This window comes from Sarcophilus harrisii, chromosome X (genome assembly GCF_902635505.1).
Source record: "Sarcophilus harrisii chromosome X, mSarHar1.11, whole genome shotgun sequence".
Lineage (NCBI taxonomy): Eukaryota > Metazoa > Chordata > Mammalia > Dasyuromorphia > Dasyuridae > Sarcophilus > Sarcophilus harrisii.
Window position 1 is genome coordinate 60,911,430 of NC_045432.1, and position 24,209 is coordinate 60,935,638.

At 39.8% G+C, this 24,209-nt stretch overlaps 1 protein-coding gene across 1 annotated transcript in view; it reads right to left on the minus strand.

The window, feature by feature from the left end:
- POF1B (POF1B actin binding protein) overlaps positions 1-13,403 on the minus strand; it is a 44,629-nt gene extending 31,226 nt beyond the window's left edge. Inside the window, exons 1-3 of the mRNA XM_031944882.1 lie at positions 13,292-13,403; positions 12,783-13,120; positions 11,629-11,646 (exon numbers count right to left, since the gene is read on the minus strand). Coding sequence (XP_031800742.1) covers positions 11,629-11,646; positions 12,783-13,072 — 308 coding nt within the window. The 5' untranslated portion in view covers positions 13,073-13,120; positions 13,292-13,403. The remainder of the gene's footprint in view (positions 1-11,628; positions 11,647-12,782; positions 13,121-13,291) is intronic.
- Positions 13,404-24,209: the final 10,806 nt, after the last annotated feature.

A 24,209-nucleotide genomic window follows, 5' to 3' on the forward strand; every position in this document is an offset into this window, starting at 1 on the left:
AACTGATGCAAAATAAGCATGACTAGAAGAATGATTTATACAACATTAAAGAGAAAAACAATTATGAAAGAATTTAAGAGCTAGCATTTATATAATGCTCTTTACATGTTTTAACTCATTTGATCCTCACAAAAACCCTGTGAAGTACATGGTGTTATTATTATATATACATAAGGAAACCAAGACACAGGTTAAATAGCCAGTGTCTAATATAGGATCTGAATTCAAATCTTCCTGACTCCAAGGCCCACACTTTATTCACTGCTCTACCTGACTCCATTTAAATCTCTGATCAATTTCACAATAAATCCCGAGTACAAAAGAATGAATGTGAAATAGATCACTAACAATCTGAAGAAAAGGTGATGAACTTAAGATACAGAAAGAGTTTTAAATTGTTGAACATGGCTTATCTAAGAATTTGTTCTGCCAGAATTGGTAGACTTGCATGGAGGAATTTGTTTTTTTCAGGTTAAACAAACAAACAAAAACCTGTTCATTTTAAGGAGATAGGGAGGTGGAAAGGACAGATTTACAGTAAATATTTGAACTTGAAAAATAGCTTAAATTTTAAAAAATAAGTTTAAATCAACAACTCATTCTATATATGAAAATAAATTTGTATAACCTAAGAACAATTATTCCATAGACAAGTGATCAAAGGGTATGGATTGAGTTTTCAAAAGAAGAAATATAACTATTAAAAGCCAAATGAAAAATTGGCTTTAAAATACCATTAATCAGAGAAATATAAATTAAAACTGAGGCATGTCATCTTATACCCATCAAATTAGAAAAGATGGGCAAATTCTATGTTGGAAAATCTTTGGGAGAACAGACACGTAAATTAACTGCTGATAGAAAAGTGAATTGGTTTAACCATTCTGAAAAACAATTTGCCATTATACAAGACAAGTTAATAAATTATTCATATTCATAGTGAACCCAGAGCTTCCATTATAGGTACTACATACTCCCAAGGAGCTTTACTGATAGTAAGAAAAGACTCAAATATATAAAAATAATCAAGGTCACATTATTTATGAAAACCAAATGCTAGAAATAAGTATGCTCAATAATTATTGAAGGATGGTAGAAGAAACTGTGGTATAATAATGCAAGGGAATAATGATATGCTAAAAAAAAGTATTTAATATGAAGAATTCAGAAAAACCTACGGAGAGAGGAAATAATACAAAGTAGAGAAAGCAGAGCTGCAAGAATAATACACCCAATGACTATAAATAAGGTCAACCCTAAGTGGCAACAACCCTCAAGTCAAGGACAGTGTTGGTCTTCTAATTCTTTAAGTTAGAAACTATACTATTCCTTTATATGAAACCCAGACCAGGCTACTCCCCAAGCAGTCATCAGACTGATCACGTGGGATGAACTTTTCAGCTATAACTCAAAGGCCTTCTGCTCAGATGTGTAGGAGTAGCAATCTGTGTCAATGGAAGAAATGTCCAAATTGATGAAATCACAGAGTTTAAGTATCAGATAGTGAATTTTGGAGAACTGATAAACAGATAAAGTGAAAATTAAGAGGCAGCACAGTATGTGATTATACAAACAACACTGACTTAGTTACTTAATATCTCCGTGTAACCTTTAGTTAACATTCTTTTGAGTCTTCCCATACCTAAAATGAGGAGATTCTACTTCCAGTTTTGAATCTACAGATAACATACCAAAGACAACAGGATGATGGGATGACCTACCAATTATGGTAGCCAATCCAAGTTAACAAATGTTTTTTAAGCACCTCCCATATGTACACAGCCATGTGTTGATAGTTAAGTAAAAGACTTAACATGAAAAAGAGCAATAGATAGCAGATTTGGGAAGGGAAACCTAGAAACTGATTCTCTCTACCTGCTGAGGTATGTAAATCATCCAGTGTAAGAAAATTTACCAAGCTAGAATGTGAACTGAATTATGTTGTCATTTCAGGGCAAAACCCTGACAAATGGAAAAGAAACAATTACTGGCATGTCTTTGGTATGCTCCACAAAGGTGTAGAATATGAACGAATTATATTCTTAGAGGAATATAGGAATAATAGGAAACTATAAGAATTCAATACAGGAAGGGCCACTGAGGGATGTTTTGCTCATAAGAAAATATCTCAATTTGGAATATTAAAGCTAATTTATAAAGAAACAAAAGGCAACTAAAAAAAGATGACCGAGGGAGGCATTATGGCAAGAAGACTAGATTGGGAATCATAAAATCTTTACTCCAGCCTTAGTTCTGTGATTAAGTTGGGAGAGTCACTTAATCCCCACAAAAAGGGGATAATCACCTCTGCCTTGTGAATCTCACAGGAGCAACTAAAAGGGATGGGTTTTGAAAAACTGTAACATTCTTTCCAAAGATGAGAAATTATCATCATTACACATGGTTGTTCACCCTCACATCCCCCGTATAAATAATCAAGACAAAAATTAACTCAATGTAAGCAAAGATACAGGAACAGCAAACCATCTACTTTGGTTAAAGAGTAAAGTGAGAAAAGACCAAGGGAGAATAGGGCTAGAAAAATAGGCCGACGCCACCTTACAGCTTTTACGTGATGGGCAATGGAAAACAAAGATCTTTGGGTAAGGTAATATACACGTGTGTACATTTGCACAAAAATGTGGAGATTTACTCCTGTGATAATATATATGAAATACTTTAGGCACAATCTAAGCACACACTGAAAAGAAATAATAATGAAGAAAATCCTCCCCGGAATGTTTCTGAAGCATGCAAGACTACACAGAAGAATCCCACAGGAGCAGTAGCAACATTTTGTCCCACTGTCTTCACTCCAAAACAAACAAACAAACAAAAATGGAAGTAAAGAAGGGATGACAGTATTTCTGGAATACAATAAGGTTTATTTTTAAAACTGTTCTTCCACAACTGTACTTGTACAAGCTGAGTGATTTTATCTATGGTCCCCTAGCTACCAAGGGTTAGAGACAAGATTCCAGTATCCTTTCTACTCAAGGGAGGAAGAGAAAGTCCAAAAAAATTGTTTTTGGGGTTGTTGGCTTCATTTAACAAACTTTTATTAGAAGGGAAAAACCTACCAAAAACAACAACAAAAAAAATAAAACCCAACACTTAATATAGTGAGACTCACTGGTCATTCAAAAGACGTAATTCCTGGAAACTCAAAAAATAAATGGCTCTCAACTTCATTACTCACCCACTTCCTTCTCCCTGCCTTAGGAACAAAAAGAAATAAACAATTTACAATGTGGCAAGTATATCTATCTATCTAGTGCAGCTATAGAAATGAAAAATGAGATATAAGGAGTAAGAAAGCTAAATATGATTGTCAATCAAAATATTAGACAAGGAGTTTATCATGCTCAATTTGAAAGCTACATATTGACTGTGTGACCTCCACAGTAAACAGAACCTATTCTTGCCTCCCCCCCCGCCCCGAAAGCAAGTCAGTGAATAAGGCATCCTTCAAAGAACCTAAACCAATGTGTCCCACTACAGAACAGAGCATTCTATCAACAAACTGGGCTAACTGCTCAAGCTAACGAACAAAGGAGAACATAAGATTACTAGGAAATATGAAAGATCAGAAATATTACCTTTTTACTAATGTTTTTGAGAAATGAGTCAAAATACAAAATTTCTCATTGAAGTAAAAAACAAGGATAAATATATCAAACCCAGATATTTGATGGAGGTTAAGAATTAAACTAGAAAAATAACTGACTTGGGAAATAGGTTCTTTACATTTCTTTCATATGGAATTCTTTCAAGCAGCAGAGCTTTCTATTTTCTGTTCAAAGAGAAAGCAATGAAGTATAAAATCCACAAATACTGGCAATTTAGTGATGCCATGATCAAATTGTCCACCCAGTTTTTACAAGAAAAGCTGTTAAGTAGCCACACTTATAGGTGATTTAAGATTCCAATACAGCAGAATGACCCCAGAAGGAAGAGGAGATGCCCTTGTAGCTAAGCTGCTCTCATCACTTCTCTCCTCTCCACAGGTCTGTGCATTCTGGACAAAAGTACATAGTGGCAATTTGTCCTCCACATATGTAAATAGGATTCAAGTCATGGGCAAGAGAATCTAGCTCACTATTTTATGCTTATGTATTCAATTCTTCTTGCACTGAAGCATTAAGGCATGACATTATACTTTGAGAGAATTTGGAGCCCCTTCTTTCTCTGTTATGAATCTGATTTAAATAACAATGAAAATTGTGTTTCAACAATGTAACATCTTCCATTTATTTCTATGTGATTAGTCTTGGATAGAATTTTAATGTTTCATCCAGAAATAGCTATAAAGAAACAGGTAAGAGGCAGACTACCAAGTGTAACTTTAAAAACCAAACCAAACCAAAAACAAAACAAAGCTGCTTAAATTCTTTCTTCATTAGTTATTTTGGATTACCATATTCCTTCCCAATGAACCTTTCAAAAACATATACTTGATTCCTTGAAGTATCACAAGAAATTATTTTATTCCTTCCATTTAGTCTTATGTTTTCACTTTGCCTACGAATTTAAAGGTTTTTGTGGAGTGCATTTTTATAATTCAAAAGACAACTTACTTATCCTTTGTAATTTTCCCAGAGGCATTTCATAGGTATATATACACATACATCCATTTTCTTTCTTCTCAGAATGTCTCCTATAATTTAAATTAAAAGTCTAAATTTGCACAGCTTTCTTTCTCCCACACCCCCGAGAGATACTAAGAAAACTGATGAGAATGGAACTGAGATCCAGCTCTCCAAACAATGTCTTTGCTGTCATTTGTTCAAGCAGATACTGGCAAACTCGCTCAGTTATAAAATATGTTGAAACAAACATAGGGTTATGTGGTCAAATGGAAACTCCACATTACATCACAACTTGTTACGTCAACATAGACAAGACAGAGTATCATGGGAATATTTGGATGCCAATAAAATTTTCATGCTGATCTTCTGGATGTTTGAGAATTACCCCCAATTACAGGAAGGCAGAAAGAATCAAGCTTTGGCTAGGAGTGGCTTCGGCAGAAGAGAAAATGATCTTTAATAGCCACAAAACATTAATGCCTAAAGAATCTGCCAAGGTAGGTTTCCATTTGAATGAACTCTTTTCATAGCACAGGAGATGTTTTTCTTAAAATGTTATATGAAAGAGAAGCACATCCAAAGGTTAGTGCTGAAAAGCTGAGCTCTATTGAACATCAGGGCTAACAACTCTCTCCATTTTCTTCCTTTCTTTCTGACTTTCCTTCTCAGTGTCAGCTCTTCATTCAGGTCACTCTTAGTAAACATCACCCTTCTAATGTTATTAGACCTCTTCCAGAAAGAAGGTACTTCCAGGTGGAAACTCCTCCTCTTCCTCTTCTAATTTATTTGATCATTTCCCGCCTCCTCTCTCCCCTCCCCCCCAAAAAAACAACAACTGGGAAAATCAGCTTTTTTGTCTCATATAGTTTTCATTTCTGATTTCTTGAAATATAGCTGTGAAAAAACAGGCTTTGAAAAAGCCTACTGGGATTCAAATGGAGCTACTGGACTAAGCCTTTTGAACACTAACCACTCAGGATATCAATGATTGGCCAATAAAAGGTTCCAGGTCAAGTCTCATTGGCTCATTGTTTGGGTTCTGAGGTCTCAGAGTGAGTGTAAATAGCAATCCTCTCACTTCCAGTGAGAAGTTTACCAGGCTATTCCCCTCCCAGAATCTTTCCGGCAAGGCCATCTTTTGCCTCAATTTTTACCTAGTCTTTAATTTTTGAACGGATGTTGCTTCAGACAAACCGAGAGCTGAGAAAGGACAGCTCGAAAAGGCCTGGGTCTCCCATTGCAAACTGGCCATCTCCACTCATCCTGACCTCTGTCTAGCCACTGGTCTCTGGAAGAGAAAGTGATGCTGCCACCTTTGCACAGTTCTGCCAAGTAAATTGGATTTAAGTGAGGCAATCAAGACATCACCTTCATGACATCACAGGTCCTCTTCAAAGAACGAACGACTCAATACGACTCCACAGGAGTCTCTGGTCCTGGGCCGGCTTCTCTCATCTATATAAGGTTTCACTTGGTGATCTCACTCCCTGTGGATTTAATTGTCATCTCTGAGCTGAGGATTCTCAGATCTTATCTAGGCCTAACCTTTGTGCTGACCTGCAGTCCCATCTCTAATTACCTATTGGAAATCTCAAACTAAATGTCCTGTAGCCATTATAAAGTCAACATTTCTACAACTGAACTCATCTTTCTTGCCCAAGTTCTCTTCCCTTGGAATTTCCCTAGTACCATCATGGACACTGCCACGTACTCCTCACTCGGGCACAACCGAGGCGTCATTCTCTATTCTTGACTCTCTTTCACCCCTCCTATCTAATCTGCGGCCAGGGCCCATTAATTTTATCTTCATAAGATTTCTTGAATGAGCTTCCTTCTCTCCTCTGATACTGCTATCCTCCTACTCCTTAGGTATCTCCCAATGCTAGTCCATACTTTACCCAACTGTCAAAGTAATCTTCCTGGGCAACTAGGTGGGTCAGTGGTTAGAGCACCAGCCCTGAAGTCAGGAGGACCTAAGTTCAAATCTAGCCTCAGACACAACACTTTCTAGCTGTGTGAATTGCCTCAGTAAAATGGATGACGAAAAATACATAGTAATCATCAAAGTGAAAAAACAATTTACAGCAAGTTTTTCTGATTAAAAACCTCATTTCTCAACTATATAGAGAACTGAGTCAAATTAATGGAAATAAGAGCCATTCTTCAACCGATAAATGATCAAAAGATATGTAAGATATTTTCAAAATAGTCAAAGCTATCTATATTCATATGAAAAAATGCTCTACAGGACCAGGAGATCATTATATACTTCAACAACAATACTATATGATGACCAGTTCTGATGGACCTGGCCATCCTCAGCAAGGAGATCAACCAAATCATTTCCAATGGAGCAGTAATGAACTGAACCATCTACGCCCAGAGAAAGAACTCTGGGAGATGACTAAAAACCATTCCATTGAATTCCCAATCCCTATATTTATGCCCACCTGCATTTTGGATTTCCTTCACAAGCTAATTGTACAATATTTCAGAGTCTGATTCTTTTTATACAGCAAAATAATGTTTTGGTCATGTATACTTATTGTGTATCTAATTTATATTTTAATGTATTTAACATCTACTGGTCATCCTGCCATCTAGGGGAGAGGGTGGGGGGTAAGAGGTGAAAAATTGGAACAAGAGGTAATTGTTAACGCTGTAAAGTTACCCATGCATATAACCTGTAACTAAAAGGCTATTAAATTAAAAATAAAATAAAATAAATAAAATGAAAAAATGCTCTAAATCTGTACCGATTAAAGAAATGCAAGTTAAACAAGTCTGAATTACCGCCCCACACCTTTCAGATTGCCTAATATCACAGGTAAGGAAAATGATAAATGTTGGAGTGGATGTGATAAAGTTGAAACACTAATACACTACTGGTGAACTTGTAGAATGATTCAACCATGCTGTAGAGCAATCTGGAACTACACCCAAAGGCGTATCAAACCATGCATACCCTTTGACCAAGTAATAATATTATCCCAAAGAGACTTAAAAGAAAAAAAGGAAAAGGATCTCTATGTACAAAATATGTATTGTAGTTCTTTTAAGGGTGGCAAAGAATTGGAAGTTGAGGAGATGTCCATCACTTGGAGAATAGCTGAACAAGTTGCTGTATCCGATTTAGAGGGAATACTACTATACTATAACAAATGACGAACAGGATGCTCTCAGAAAAGCCTAGAAAGTCTTACCGGAACTGATACAAAGTGAAATGAACAAAACCAGGAGAACATTGTATACAGTAAAAGCAAAACTGTATGATGATCAACTGTGAATGACAAGTTATATTCTCAGCAATACAATGATCCAAGTCAAAAGCACTCATTTTGAAAAATGCTATCCATCTCCAGAGAAAGAATGGATGAAGTCTGAATACAGATCAAAGAATACTTTGTCTTTGCTTTATCTTTTTTTTTTAAATCTGTTTTCTTTCACAATATGACTGACATAGAAATCTGTTTTGCATGAGCGCACAGGTATAAGCTATATCAAATTGCTTTCCTTCTCAGTGAGGGAGGAAGGGAAAGAGGGAGAGAACTTGAAACTCAGAATTTTTAAAGAAAAGAATGTCAAAGATTGTTTTTGGCAATGTAAAGATGTAATTGAGGAGAAATAAAGTAAAAAAGGAAGCCTTTCCAGATCCCTCTTAATTTTAATGTCTCTCCCCGGTCATTATTTCTAATTTACCCTGTATATGGTTTGTTGGTCATAGCTGTTTGCATGTTGTCTTTCCCCTTAGACTGTGAGCTCCTGGAGAGGAGTGACTGCCTTATTTATATCTTTTGTGGTAATATCTAGCACTTCACATAATTCCTGACACATACTAGCTGCTTAATAAATGTTTATCAACAGAATGATATCTTTTTTATGAGATTTTATTTATTTATGATTTATGAAACTTTAATTATATTAATCGTTTTCTCATGCTAAGGGAGCAATACAATGTTCAACCCAGCCCCTCATTTGAGAATAATTTCCTTTCTATAATACAGAAAAGTAGAAGATACAAAGTCCTGTAATATATAGGCATGCCATGTCTGTCTTGAGAAACGAATCAACAATGACTGGGATCACTGCTCTTGTCAAGAAAAAATTGACCCAAATAGTTTTGTTGAGAAAAGTGTACACTTTAAAATAGGGCTGAATTACTTTGCAACTCTCATAGTTCTGTTCATTGCCATGAACTGTCAGGAAAAGAAAAATAAATAGCTGAATGAGCAAAATCGGATCCTGGCAAATTTATCTCCAAAATATATACCAACAACTATTTATGAAAATGAAGGATTGAAAGTAGATCTAATAATATATCTTGTCTCCCCCCAAGAGGTAAAAAGTGGTATTATTACTAAGAACTATCAGTTAGCTATAATTAAGTGCATTCAGGATTTCTATGGCAAAAAAAAAAAAAAAAAAAAAAAAAAAAACTGGATAAGGCAGAAACTATCGACTACAGTATCTATCCAAAGACTTCACCTCTTTTCAAATAGCCTACTCCCAAGAACAATCTTTCACCCAAATGACTACGCCTTTGAACAATAATTGATCAAAGCAACACGCCCCTGGGTGTCATTTCAAAGGGGAAAAAAATCCATCCTCAAAAACACAGTGAAACCTAGTTTGCAAAGGCAGGTGAGCCTTCTTCTATCAGTGAAACAGAAAAAAAGGAGTATGAACACACACACACACACACACACACACACACACACTCCTACTAATTGACTATGTAAACATTTCTATATCCGAACAACAAACACCCATTAAACACATAAACAAAGTCCCAAGATCAAAGAGGCCACATATCTCCTTAGGGTGATACCTCAAGGCAACTTTAATCTCAACACTATATTTCAGAAGCACTGCAGAAACATAGGTAAAAGTGCCTTTATCCAGCAGTTATCGAGAGGCAACTGCAGTTATTTTTAAATGGGAAAAAAAGTTTGCCCGTACTCTAAGAATCCCTCCTCAAAAATGAACTTACTCAAGATGGCAGCAAAATAATTGGTGCCCCTAAAAGAACGTTTTCTACATAAACAAAACAAACACTAATAAATACCGGACATCATAATGATAAAGATGATAATGATAAATTCAGACTGTTTGGGGCACTTTCTATGCCCACTGCCACTATCCTGTGCGCAGTTATGAACTCAACTACATAAATACAATACCTGGCATAGCTATCAGAGTATTTTTATTTCTATTAATGGTATTTATGGGGGCCAATGTTTTGATTATTTTTAAAGTAAGGTACAACGCTCTCATTTAGTAAAATGCATTCTGTTCCAAAACTCCATTTCAAGCCAGCACTTAGCACAGTGCCCGACACATTAAGTGCATACGAAAGGCCTGCTAGCCTAACAAAAATGTATCCCTCATCCTTGATAGTTCGGTTAATCCTGATGACTCTAGGATCTTGAATTCTACTGCTGACTTACATCTGAACAACAACTTGTTTCTATGCTTAAGTACATTTTAATCATCCCTAACCCGAGCCAGAAGATGAAACTACGGACTAGTTTTCTCCTCCACACGGCATCAGGCAGATCAAATGGAAGCTCAGATAACCACAGAACACATTTGTCTAATACAGACAACAAGGATGCAGCATGGCATATTTCAACAATTTGTACGTATAAATGCTAATTTTGATCACACTGTAAGGAAGCAGCATAAAAAACGACAGAAATAGCCGATTTAAGTCCGTTTAAATCTAGACATTTTTTCCTTATTTCAAGGGGGAATGGTCTATTTACAAATTAAGACTTAAGTACAACAGAATCTTGATTCAACTCTAAAGTGCTAAAAGCCTTTATCAATTAATTTGGTACTTAAGAGCTATGTAAACATCAAGCATCCAAAACCTTTTAAAGAAAAATTATACTGAACATTGAATTGAATTTCTGAGGACCAGAAATTGGCAGTCCATTCTCTTGGCCTTGAATGCCCTGTCTCTTCAAGAACAAAGGATGGGCAACAAGAAAAAAACAGACTAAACACACACACACACACACACACACACACACACTCTCTCTCTCTCTCTCTCTCTCTCTCTCTCTCTCTCTCACCCTTGTTGGAAACTAATTCCAAATGTCTCAGAAAAAAGGTACATCAAAGAGATGGCAAATCTAAAACGATATTGTAAAAAGAATATGTGTGAGATATATGGTAAATACGAAGTCTATGCTACCTGAAACCCAGTGCGCATCACCCCATAATATTAAAACAACATTTTTGTCTTCCAGAGGCACAGAAATCACAGGAGAAGAAAACCAGACGAAAGATGGAATTCCCAACTTCACTTTACCCTATTTGTGAACGTTTGGCCTGGCTAAAGCCCTTTTCAATCCAGTTCCCGCTTTTCCTTCTCTCAAAGCTTCATGCCTTGGGGTTGGGGGGAGGGGCTGTTGTCGTCCTCTCCAACACATCAAAGACTTCTCCCACCACAGATTCCTAATCTTTCTACCTCAGTTCCTACAGCCACAATTCCGGGGCTCAAAGCTCTTCAGGATCTACACTTCAGGCAAATTTTCAGGAAGGAAACCTTGTTCTAAAGATCACCCTGGCATGGGTGGGGGACAAAGAACAAAAGACTGTATCCTAAAGAAAAAATTGCCCACTTTAGTTCAGAGAACACCAAAAAGGAAAAGGCTTCTCAGATGAATGACCCCCGACCTGTACAAAGACAAGCCCCATAAATAAAAACTCTTCTCATCAAGGCCTAGGATTTGTCAAAATTCTCATTTTTTGACTTGTATCTATTTCCCACTAGTTAAGGTGCGGCCTGGGGAACAGCCAGAGGTGGAGAAATAAGATGATTTGATCCAGTGCTTATTTTATTTCATTTTGCAGGGATGGGGGGGTGGGGTCTGTGACTTGGTGGGCAGAATCAAATCCCAAAGAAACTCCCTCGACCAGAGCAGAATGGAGACCAGTTCCACCACTTGGCTAAATTTTAGAGAACTAACAGCCCCGATCACAGATGAAAGGATTTCTGGGAAGGGGGGGGGAGGGTCCCCAACTAGTGGGGTGCTCACCCGACCAGACCCTCAGGGTCTCTCTACATTCTTCAACTAGCACAACGATTATTTTGCTTATCATGCGAAGGAGGCGGTTCCTACTTGCCAAGAGGAAAAACTGGGGTGTTACTATTTAGGCAGGACTGGCTCAGGGTTAGGGTTTGTGACCCGGATTCTAGCCTTTTGACCGAATTACCGGGAAGGCCGCAAAGCGCCCGAAGTGAACTCTGGAGATGGGGCTTTTCCTGGCTGAGCCCGTCCTTCCATTGGGCTGGGCTAAGAAAGCCAAACACATCTGTCCCCGACTCGGTCTCGGCACTAATTCCGTCCCACAGACAAGCGGCGTCTCTTCTGTTTTCCCCCGCAAGGCCTTTTCTTCAGAGCCCATCTCCAGGCCTGTCGCTAAGGGCCAGTGGCGGGACCTCTCCCCACCCCCGCCCCTCCGGGCCCGGGGCGGCAGAAATCCCAATGGCCAGGAATGCGATTCAAGATTCAAGGAGCGACAACGCTTGAGGCGGGAAGTGAGGGCAGACCGGCCCGGCCCCCCCCCCCCCCACGGCGTCGCCCCAGGGGGGCCCCTTGGATTCTTGGTCCGCGCCCCCTTTCCTTTTCCTCCCCGGCAGCCCCCCCCCCCCCACCTCAGCTCCCTCCGCTGGCTCGCTCCGGGACCCCCTCGGAACTCATCTCCCTCAGCGGGCACCAATGGAGGGGCGGTTTTCTGCCAATTCAAACGCTTGGACCCCCGCGCCGGCACCTGTCAGTGAGCTCGCGGGCTCCGCAGGAGGCAAAGGGCGAAGCGACAGAAGGTCCTCGGGGCCAAAGGCCCCGCAAGCCGAGCCCCGAGGGAGGGGGGGAGGAGGGAGAGGGGGGAAAGGGGCTCTTTCCAAGGAGCGAGCTGAGGGAAGAAGTTGTGGCACAAGCCGGACGCTCAAGAGCCGCATTTCGACTTCTCTACTGGAGGCGCCCCAGGAAGGGCCCGAAGCCGGCACCTAAGTAAGGGCGGGAAGCGGCCGGCTCCCAGGGAAATTCAGGACAAAGCGGCCCACGGGGGGGTCGTGCGCGAGCCCCGACATCTGGCAGATGGAGAAAAAAGAGCCGCAAAATAACAAAAGGCAACGAGCCACTTCCCGTCCACGGGATACGCGGGGGGGGGGGGGGGGGGGGCAAGTTTTGGTAAGAAGACGAAGTTCGGAGAGGGGAGAGCACTTCGGCGGGAGAGCCAATGGGCTCCAGGGCCTGGACCACCTTGTTCACGGGGCCGCTGTAGGTCCGCACTCGCTCGAACACCACGTTCTTTTCCGGCTGTTGTTGGACCTGGCTCGCTTGGTGGTGACAGTGGTACTGGTGGGGCGGGCACGGCGGGCCGCCGGGCATCTGCAGGGGCTCCGGCCGCTGGGGGGGGCCCCGGCAGCTGCTGCTGCTACTGCTCTCACTCCAGTAGCTCGAGGTCATCATCTTCTCTGTCTCTCGATGGGCAGCAAGGGGACTCCCCGGTTACTTTCCCTAAGGAACCGGGAGAACAAAAACAATGGGAGAAGGCAACGGGGGAAACCGGGGGGGGGAGAGGGGGGGGAGGGAGGGGAAGGAAGGCGGGGGAAGGGGAGAGGCCGAGGCCGTAGGGAGAAGAACAAGAGAGGGCCACAAAGGAAGGAGAGACTGAGGGCCAGAAGCTACCTGAGCAGCAGCAGCAGCACTTCTGGCTCCAGCTTAAGCGGCAACCCAGCATTTGAGGCCAACGGGAAAGCTGAAGCAGCCTGGGAGATTGATTGCTCCAGGGCCCCGAGGGCCACGCCCCTGAGGGGCGTATTCATTCAGTCAGCTGGGTTACCTGAGAGAGGAACCACCTCCGGGCTTGGGAGTTTGCTGCAGGGCCTCTTAAAGGGGTGGGGCAGAGGGAGGGAGGGAAGGAGAAGGGAGGACTGGAGAGAAAAGGGGAGAGGAAAGAGGGAGCGGAGGGGGGCAGCCTCTCCCAGGTACCAAGCCCAAAGTGTCACCTGGCTGTGTGTGCACCTACACCCCAAACAAAACTTGCTACCAAAAAAAAAAAAAAATCAGCCTCGTGAGGAACTTCTCATTGTTCCCGATATCGACAAGGAGAGTTCCAAGGCAGCATTTGAATCATCCCAGAAGAATGTTCCAATCCAAAGGCCGGGGTGGAAAAGGTGGGCCAATCTGACTTGGACGGCAGTGAAGAACAGCCTCCTGTTCGCAGTCATTTGGTTGCTCTCTAATTCAGATCCCTGCTGATCTTATCCTGTTCTAGCACTCCCTTTCCTTCTTTTCCAAATGTTCTTCCCCCAAAGAGCGAAGTGCTAGCAGAAAAGAAAGGAGAAGGATGAGTTGTTGCTCATTCTGGGGGCAAGTCCCACTCTACGTGACCCTCTGGGGGGTTTCTTGGCAAAGATAGCACAACGGTTTGCCATTTCCTTCTCTGATCTCATTTCCAGATGAGGAAACTGAGGCAAACAAGGGGAAGTGACTGGCCCACGGTCACACGCCGGTAAGTATCCGAGGCTCGGTTTGAACTCAGGAAGAACTTGAGCAAAAATTCAGACATAATTTTAAAATACAATCTATACTGAATTTATGCCATAGGGGAGAAACCTTGTGATCTGCCTCTCTGGAAGAAGAAGGAATCACGGGAGAAGTGAAGAGTCTGGGATTTCAGATTATTCACTACAGCATTTTGAAGTATCCATCCAATGCCTCATTATTTCCTGCATCCTACAAGTTTCAAATCGCACTACACAAAAGTGGGTGTCTTCACAGCCGGGTACACTGGAATCTTATTCATCATTACATTTCCCACAGGATCAAGCCTAGTGCTTTACACACAATTGTGTGCAATCTATACTCGTTAAACAGAGATGTTTAGAAAGTGTGTAAGCATGCATTTGGCAAGTCAAGAATCCTTTCCTGAAGACGAGCAGCAATGCATAATAATGATAACCATACACTACCTAGCCATCTATAGGCTTTTAAGATTTGCAAAACTCTTTATAAATATCATTGCATTTTATCCTCATAACAACCCAGGGAAGTAGGTGCTATTACCATCTTCTTTGTGTAGATGGGGAAACTGAAACAGATGGTGGTTAAGTGACTTGCCAAGGGTAACACAGCTAATCAGCTTCTGAATCTAGATTTGAATCCAAGTCTTTTTAATTATAAGGCCAGAGCTCTATCACCATACCATTTAGATGCATGTCTGGCAAGAGTAAGCTAACAGGCCCGGCCGAATCACTCATCCCTCTGGATTTTTGGAAGGGGGGCCAAAGTTGGCCTTAACAAAGCTTTTTGAAGTATTTCAAGTGGTTATGTACATTCATTGCTGTATGTAGTATCCTTTACAATTTGACCAGTTTTCTTTATGACATAGTTCATTCATTAAGTTGTGTGTAATATCCTCTAAATGATTCTAGAAGACTGGCCTTTTTCCTTTGATCATTTTAATATTATATTTCAAGAGTCAAAATAACATTTAATTAGAAATATCAGTTGATTCCTGGATTTATCTTTTGTGGACCAGATATTGTAACTCAAGTGAATAAGTAATATCAGCATCTTCTGAAAAGTTTTCTGCAAGAACTAAGAATTGTTAAATGGTGTCAAATCATATTTTAGTCAAAAAATTGATTAAATATTGTGATTTGTCTTTCACTTAGAAATAAATGGTTCAAAGAGACAGAAACACTAGGTAATTTGCTGAGAGAATGAACTAGTAACAGGCATGAGTAAACAGAAAGACAGTGAGTTTCTTAATAGGTTCACTTTGTAAGTAAAAAATGACTTCTAATACTTTGTAAATTCTCTGACCAAAACAAACAAATGCACCACTCCTACTACCGATTGTAGTAGAAAGAGGACTCCACTGGAAATCCTAGGACATGGGTTCAAACTCAGGCTTTAACACTTAGGCACGATGACCTCTCCAGTTGAATTTCACATCTCTCCCCTTCACAAATTCTAGGAATGGAGCCAGATTGTCTTATCTGCCGTTCCCCAGATCTGGCATTCGATCTCCTGTCAGGCTGCTTTGTACAATCTGAGCTCTCCATCCTTACCTCTGCCTCTAAGAAGTCCGAACTTCGTTGAAGACCGAGTTCTTTAGCTAGTTCCTATGTTACCTCCCCGAGCTTCAGTTTCCTCATTTCGAAGTGAAGTTAATAAGACTTGCAATAAGGCTGTCCCATGGCAAGATCTTGATAATAAATCTTAAAGCACTACAAGAATGCTGACTAAAAATACCACTTTGTTACTTCAAATTTAACAAGTCAAGCAGTTAATTAACTAGCATCGACTATGTGCCAGGCAGAATTCAAAGAAAGGCCAAAATTAGGTTAATCCAAGTCAAAGTTTGAGTTACTTCTCAAGCCAGCTCCCCTATTTCTGCAACATTTCAGTCCAGATTTCTGCAGTATCCCATGAACTATCCCTTTCCTCCATTCTTCAGACAACCTCTTTGCAAAGGTTTTCCTTGGTTGCTGCTCCACTTCCTCATCACCTAGGTACTTGTCAGTTCCTTATGATCTGACTTTCTCCAAGGTTACCACTGGCCTCTGGATTGCTTCATCTCCTGCGCTTTTCCCAATCTTTTTCTGTCTTGATCTTTCAAAAGCATTTGAGAGTGTGGACTGCTCTTCCCCCCAAAGAGTCCATGGTATTACCATTTCTTGGCTCTACCCCTAGCTCTCTAAATTGTTCCTCGAATCTAAAGCATATGTTAAAGTTCTTTTTCCCCCCATCTCATCCACGTCCCACCCAACTTAAGATGTACAACAGGGTTCTATCCTTGGCCTACCTTTTCTTCTTTCTATATACTCTCTCTCAGACATCTTATCAACTCCTTTGGTTTTAATTATCATCTCTATAAAGATGGCTCTCAGATCTATAGATAGCCCCAGACTCTCTCCTGAGAGTCTGTTGTACTGCCCTTCGAATATTTAAAACTTGACATCCCATATTTATTTCCAATTCAAAATGTCCAAAACAGAACTTGCCATCATTCTCCCAAACATGATGCTCTACCAAACGCTTCTACTTCCATCGAGAACATAGCCTGTCTTTCTAATCAGCAGGTTTGCCATATTGGCAACTCTTTCTTTTCACTCCCTGTTCTCATCTGCCCAATTTGTTAAGTCTTGTTGGTTCTACTACTTCAAAATCTATCACGTGTGTCCTCTGCAGTGATTCGGCCACCATTCCAGGATAGGTGATCGATCACCTCTTGCCCGGACAGCAGCCATCTTGTTAGACACCTGGCTTCTAGTCTGTGCTCCCTCCAACCTGGGCTCCACAAAGCAGCAAATTAACCTATCTAACAATTGACCCAAAAACCTCCAGGGTTCCCTACTGCCTCTAGGAAACAATGCAAATTCTTCCTTTAATTTGGTACTTAAGACACTTCCCAATCTGGTTTTAGGCTTATTTCACACTTTCTACATTCTAGCCAAACTGGCCTGCATTCATTCCATCGCCTGTCTATGGACCCTGTCCCTTCAACGTTCTCTCTCTTCACTTGCTGCTCTTAAATTCTTACTTTTATTCAAGTTTTTGTTCATGTTTTCTTTTGAGGGGTGAGGGGGGCTTTTCTGATACATAAAGTTGTGAGCACTTTTCCTCTCAAATTATCATATATGTGCTTATTGGTTTACATATTCTCCTTGGGGATAGGGACTATTTGTTTAACTATCTCTGAACCCGTCAGGCCTAGCACAATGCCTTCCAGAGAAACACTTCTTTCTTAGTTTGCTTAGGACTTGACGCTTTTCTCGCCCTTGCATCTCAAATTTATCATCAACAAATCCTATTATTTCTTCCTTCCCCATGTGTTTCATAAAAACTCCTTCCTTTCCATTCCAAATACCATCACCCTAGTTCAGAATATTAACACCGCCTTCCTGAGCAACTGCAGGAATTGTTTTCCTGTTTGTCCCTCTAATCTATCCTGCACAAAACTGTCAGATTATTCTTCCTTAAAACATTCTTCCTTTCATCAAGCTATTCCCTCATGCCTTCGGGATAAAATCCAAATTTATTAGCTAGCATGTTATATCTTCCACAATCTGGCTCCAAGATTATCTTTCTCAGAAAAAAAAAAAAAAAAACCCTTCAGCTACTACCTGACTGGTCCACTTACTGTCTTCCCTCATCAGTGCTTGCCCATTCTTGCCTGCTTCATCCTGTCACTTTTTTTGCTTGATTTTTGTTATCCATTGTAAGTGCCCTCATTTCCCCTTCTCTGGGCCCTTCCACTTCCTCCAGGTCCTTCATGCTGCAGCTCAATGCCTATTTCTTCAAGAAAGCACTTCCTGATAACTTCAGACTCCAGTGCTTTCTCCTTACTCTGTACTCAACACTTACTGTCAGTTTCCTAGATCAATTAATCATATACTAACTTGTACTGTTCTGTTAGGTTAATTTGCAAGTGTGTGTAGGGCTAGCCTTGGCCCTCTTCTCAGCTGTACTCAGATTCATACTATCACTGTACTAACACCTCAGTGAGAATAAATCATACACATGATAATTTGAGGGGAAAAGGGAAATGAATATGATATGAAAACCTCTTCTTTGTCTCATTAGTAAATAAGCTGCTATCTCCAAATGCATCGTCCGGGAAATACTTAAGTCCATTCTGAATTAAGGGCATTATTTCCCAAATATGTAAGGGGAAGATATCAGTCACTTAGCAAATAAAAAACTCAAACAGGTTTTCGAAATGTAGGCTTCTCTGTCCAGGAACTAGATAGGTTATTGGAGCCCATGGTATAGGTGCTATTTTCTTTCTCTTTCTTCCTAGTACTTTACAAATATTATCTCATTTGATCCTCACAACAACCCTATTACTATCTCCACTTAACTGTTGAGGAAATTGAGGAAGACAGAGATTACATGACTTGCCAAGACTTACCCTGGTAGTACGTGACTAAAGCCAAATTTGAAGTCAAGTCCTCCTAACTCCAGTCCCAGTACCCTAGCCACTGCACCACCTAGCACCTTGTAATGGAAAAGAGCAGATAACTAAGGAGGTGCTCATCAATTCCGGAGTGGCTGAACAAATTAGAGTATATGATTATAATGGAATGTTACTGTACCATAAGAAATCATGATAGGGACAGCTTCAGACAAACCTGGGAAAATCTATATAAGTGGATGCAGAATGAAGTGAGGGAAATGGAGGCAATTTATACAACAACACTCAAGAAAAGCGATTTTTACAGAATTAAAAATTCTGGTCAGTGCAGTGATCAACCTGGACACCCAAGGGCTGAGGATAAAACAAGCTAAATGCATCTTGACATAGAAATCAACTCAAGGTTCAGAATGAAACATAAAATTTCCAGACTTTACACACCTGTCAGATTGGCTAGAATGACAGGGAAAGATAATGCAGAATGTTGGAGGGGATGTGGGAAAACAGGGACACTGATACATTGTTGGTGGAATTGTGAATACATCCAACCATTCTGGAGAGCAGTTTGGAACTATGCTCAAAAAGTTATCAGACTGTGCATACCCTTTGATCCAGCAGTGCTACTACTGGGCTTATATTCCCAAGAGATCTTAAAGAAGGGAAAGGGACCTGTATGTGCAAGAATGTTTGTGGCAGCCCTCTTTGTAGTGGCCAGAAACTGGAAACTGAATGGATGCCCATCAATTGGAGAATGGCTGAATAAGTTGTGGCATATGAATGTTATGGAATATTATTGTTCGGTAAGAAATGACCAGCAGGAGGATTTCAGAGAGCCCTGGAGAGACTTAAACGAACTGATGCTGAGTGAAACGAGCAGAACCAGGAGATCATTATATACTTCAATAACAATACTATATGATGACCAATTCTGATGGACCCGGCCATCCTCAGCAAAGAGATGAACCAAATCAGTTCCAATAGAGCAGTAATGAACTGAACTAGCTACACCCAGCAAAAGAAGTCTGGGAGATGACTAAGAACCATTACATTGAATTCCCAATCCCTCTATTTTTGCCCACCTGCATTTTGGATTTCCTTCACAGGCTAACTGTACAATATTTCAGAGTCCGATTCTTTTTGTACAGCAAATTAACTGTTTGCACATGTATACGTATATTGTATTTAACATATTCTTTAACATATTTAACATGTATTAGTCAACCTGCCTTCTAGGGGAGGAGGTGGGGGGAAGGAGGGGGAAAATTGCAACAAAAGATTTGGCAATTGTTAATGCTGTAAAATTACCCATATATATAACTTGTAAATAAAAGGCTATTAAAAAAATTTCCAGGCTTGACCAAGATAAGGAGTGGATTTTCTTCTTTATACATAAAACAAGGATTTTCTTTTCTTTCTTTCAATGGGGGGGGTTGTATATGATGGGGGAGGAGGTTAATTACAGGCTTACCAAAAATGAGGGAAAAAAAGAAAAGAAAAAATAGTTGGAAAAGAGGGTCATTGAAGTATTTTTTAAACAGAATGGTCAGTAGGAAACAGACTAGATGAATTTGCCACAAAAATGGAAGGAAAAAAAAGGAAAGAAAGAAAAGTACGAAAAGAGGGTCACTGAAATGTGTTTAAATTAGCACAGAAGAAGAGCATGAAGGTTGGTAGGAAAAAGACAAGTAGAGGAACTGAAAATAACATGATGAATTTATTATGTACTTAAGATAACAATACAAATTAGCAGGTTCCTATACCAGCTCTTTTTTGTTCTACTTTGTATAAAAAACTCATCCGATATTAAGTTTGGAATAAAAAAACAAGCCTCAGAATGAAAACATCAACACTCCAGCAACCATGCCTGGTCCCGGATATCTTGAAGTCTTCTCTTCTTCACTAGGTTTAAACTCCTTTATGTAGAATCTGAACTATATCTTACTCTTATGCTTTTAAAAAAAAAATACACCTACAATATGGAGGATCAAATGAATCCAACAAAGGCCAATCAATTTTCAGATTAGAAGGTCCCAGAAAGCCAGGTTAGTTAAAAGGGCAATTTATGGGTTTGGGAAAGCTTCAATCTGGCCCTGTACTAGCTGAGCTATAACGAAATTAAACTGGTCTCCGGGGGTCTGTGGATAAGAAAGGCTCCACTTGAGCATCTAAACAGGTGTGTTAAAATAGGAAATTTGGCTCAGAGAAAGACCCTGGCAACAGTTCCAGGGACAGCCTCCAAGTGAAATATTCAGAAAGGAATTAAGTACCCAAAATATCCTTCTTCTCAGGGGCCCTATCAAAAATCCCCAAATTACATTTAGATTAAGGTAATGAAAGCGTGCTGTTAAAATCCAAATAACATTTGGGATATTAATACATTAAGAACAGATCAGCTATTAATACATAGCTAGAGTTAATCAGATTAACCCTAACAGACATAAATAAAGAACAGGGAGGAGTTGTTAGGGGGGAGGATGGGGTTGAAACAGTTAGCAAAAGGACAGAAAGGAGAGCAATGGAAGGCAAAAGAATGTTCTTATTCCCTCTCCTCTCTGCTCATCCAAGTCCAAGCATGGTTGACCTAAGTAGCAAGGGGCCATTTAGAGAATGGGGCCTGAAAAATAAAATGGGTTATAGAAAAAGAGAACACCAAAGTTCAACAATGCATCCTTCACATCAGGACACCAGGGAATGGTCTATGTGAGAGTGAAGCAAGCACAATGAATAAAGACAACTCCAGGGATCTCTCGGCTGTACTCTGAGCAAGACTAGTTTCTAGTACATTGACCGCTACTCAATTCTTCCCCAAATATTTGATCATGGTATGGTGACCTTGGGTGCTCCAAGGGTAATCCAGCAAAGCACAAACTCTGACCATTTCTATCAAGCGGGCCCAATGGCAGTCTGTATGTCCATCATCTGAAAACCAATCTAGTTGAACTCAGAGACACACTCAGAGAGAGACTACAGGCTGATAAGAATTTTAGGCAAAACACAGCATATCACATAATGGAAAGAACATCAAATTGGGGAACAAAGACTTTAGAGGTGAATAATTACAGGTAAGCCATTTCACTTCTCCTAAACTCAATTTCTTCAGCTGTGAGACACTGGGACACTAAGATGGACCCTTATCTCACAGGGTGATTGTGTGAATCAAATAAGACAATTAGAAGGGGCTCTATAGACAGAAAGTTTTATTGTCACAGAGGTGTTCTTCCCTGATGTTGGAAGGTAGGTAGTTATTCTTTACTACTTTGGCTTTTATGGCAAGAATTTGTCTCAAAAGAAAAGTATTGTTTGCAGATGAGGTTTTGTCCTACTGAAAATTATGAAAACTTTCAAGCCCACAGCAAAACTTATTCTCTAATTTTGTTGTTGTTACACACACACACACACACCCATACATATATATAATGTGTGTGTACACACACACACACACACACACATGCCCCATTAATGAAGGACGCACTGAATAAATTGCTGAATGAATAATAAATGACAAGGAATAGAACCCACATCTGCCATCTTCTACATTCCCCTACAGTAACTAATACAACTCTGGGGAAAGAACAGCCACTTAATACTTGTTAGTTTATTTATTCACTTTCAAAGTGAAGAGCAGTGAGCATCTTCCTTAGCCTTTCCCATCTACTTCAGCTGTATCTCTTATCCATGGGTCAGGTCCCTGTTGTGGCTAATGCTGAATGGAAAGTGAGCAGGAGGTCAGCAGAGCCTGGCTCCTGTAGAATCTGATACTAAATTAGCTGCTGATATTTTAATGCTTGGTTTCCACTTGCCATAGGGAATATTATGATAACATCCATTTCTCTAGCTTTGTAAAGCTTATAAAGTACCTTTACAATAACTCTGTGAGGCAGGTAGTGCAAATACAATTATAATTTGAATCTTGCCTCAGAAACTTACTATGTGACTTTGGGCAAAACCTGTAAGCATTCTGAGGCTCAGTTTCTTTATCTGCAAGATGATAATAATTATATTATTGACCTCACAGGGTTGTTGTGATAAGATGATCTAAAGCACTTTGCAAACTTGAAAATTTTGACCCGATATCTGATGTTATTTGCATTTTACAGAAGAAACTGATTACATGATTTGCCAAGAGACATGCTTCTTGCCACAACAATCATTCCACTATACCATGCTGCCTCTTCATAGACTCCCTCAAACATTTTTACAATTTAACATTTTTGTTTATCAATTTGAGTTCTAAATTCTATCCCTCCCTCCCCTCAGATGGTAAGCAAACAGATATAGATGATTCATGTGCAATTATTTAAAACACTTCCATATTAGTCATTTTGTACAAGACTCAAAGAAAAGAAAAAAATGAAAGAAAAGAAAAAATAGCATCCTTCAGTTTGTATTCAAACAATATCAGTTTTTCCTCTGGAGGCAGATATATGCTTCATCATTAGTCCACAACGATTGTCTTGAAACACTGTGTTGCTGAGAATAGTTAGGTCATTCATGTTTCTACATCAAACAATAATGCTGTTACTATGTACAACATTGTCCTGGTTCTGTTCACTTCATTATACATAACTCATGTAAGTCTTTCCAGGTTTTTTTTCCTGAAATTATCCTGCTTGTAATTTCTTATAGTGCAACAATATTCAATTACAATCATATGCCACAACTTGTTTAACCATTCCCCAGTTGATGGGCCTTCCCTCAATTTCCACTTCTTTGCCACCACAAAAAGAGCTGCTATAAATATTTTTGTACACACAGGTACTTCCCCGCTTTCTGTATGTCTTTGGGACACAGAACTAGCAAGGACATTGCCTAGATCAAAGGGTATGTATAGTTTCATAGTCCCTTTAGGCACAGCTCCAAATTGCTCTTCAGAATGGATTCAGTTCATACTTCCATTAACACTGCATTAGTATCCCCAGTTTCCCCATATGCTCTTCCACATCCAGCTTGTTTTTGTCATATTAGCCATTTTGAGGCAATATCTCAGAGCTGTTTTGGCATTTCTCTAATCAATAGTAATTTAGAGAATTTTTTCATATGACTACAGAGAACTTTGATTTCTTTGTCTGAAAACTGTTTATAATCCTTTGACCATTTATCAATTGGACCCCAAGTATTTTTTACAAAGGAACTTGTTTGTTCTCTTACCCTCTGTTGGGGACCACCAAGTGGGTAAGTAAACACACTGCAAATTCCTAAAATCCTACAATAGTGTGGAACAATGGTACCAGACAAAGAGAGACAATAAAAGGAAAATACTGGTAGCGTATTCCACAAACTGCCATGCACAATATTAAAGAATAAAAATGATGTTAAGTGAGTCAAGACAACAAAGCAAAGGTCTACATGATACTGAGATGAGTAACACCAAATTACTAAAAGTAAAGCTATGCCTAGAAAAATTACTGTTAGAGCACAAAGCATTTCGATTAGTTGGAAGCAATAAGCAAACCACATACACTTGAATAATAATGGCAAGAATATATAATTAAAACAATATAATAAAAAATTGGTAGCGGAAAAATGAGGAAAATGATAAAAACTACCACTAGATCCTAGAAAAATAGACTTATTGTGTGAATATGCTTTCAAAGTTGTGATATACATCAAATGACAAGTGCCCAGCATCATCACAAAGCATTTAGAACTGGTCAGGTTCCCCTTATCAAAATGTAAATG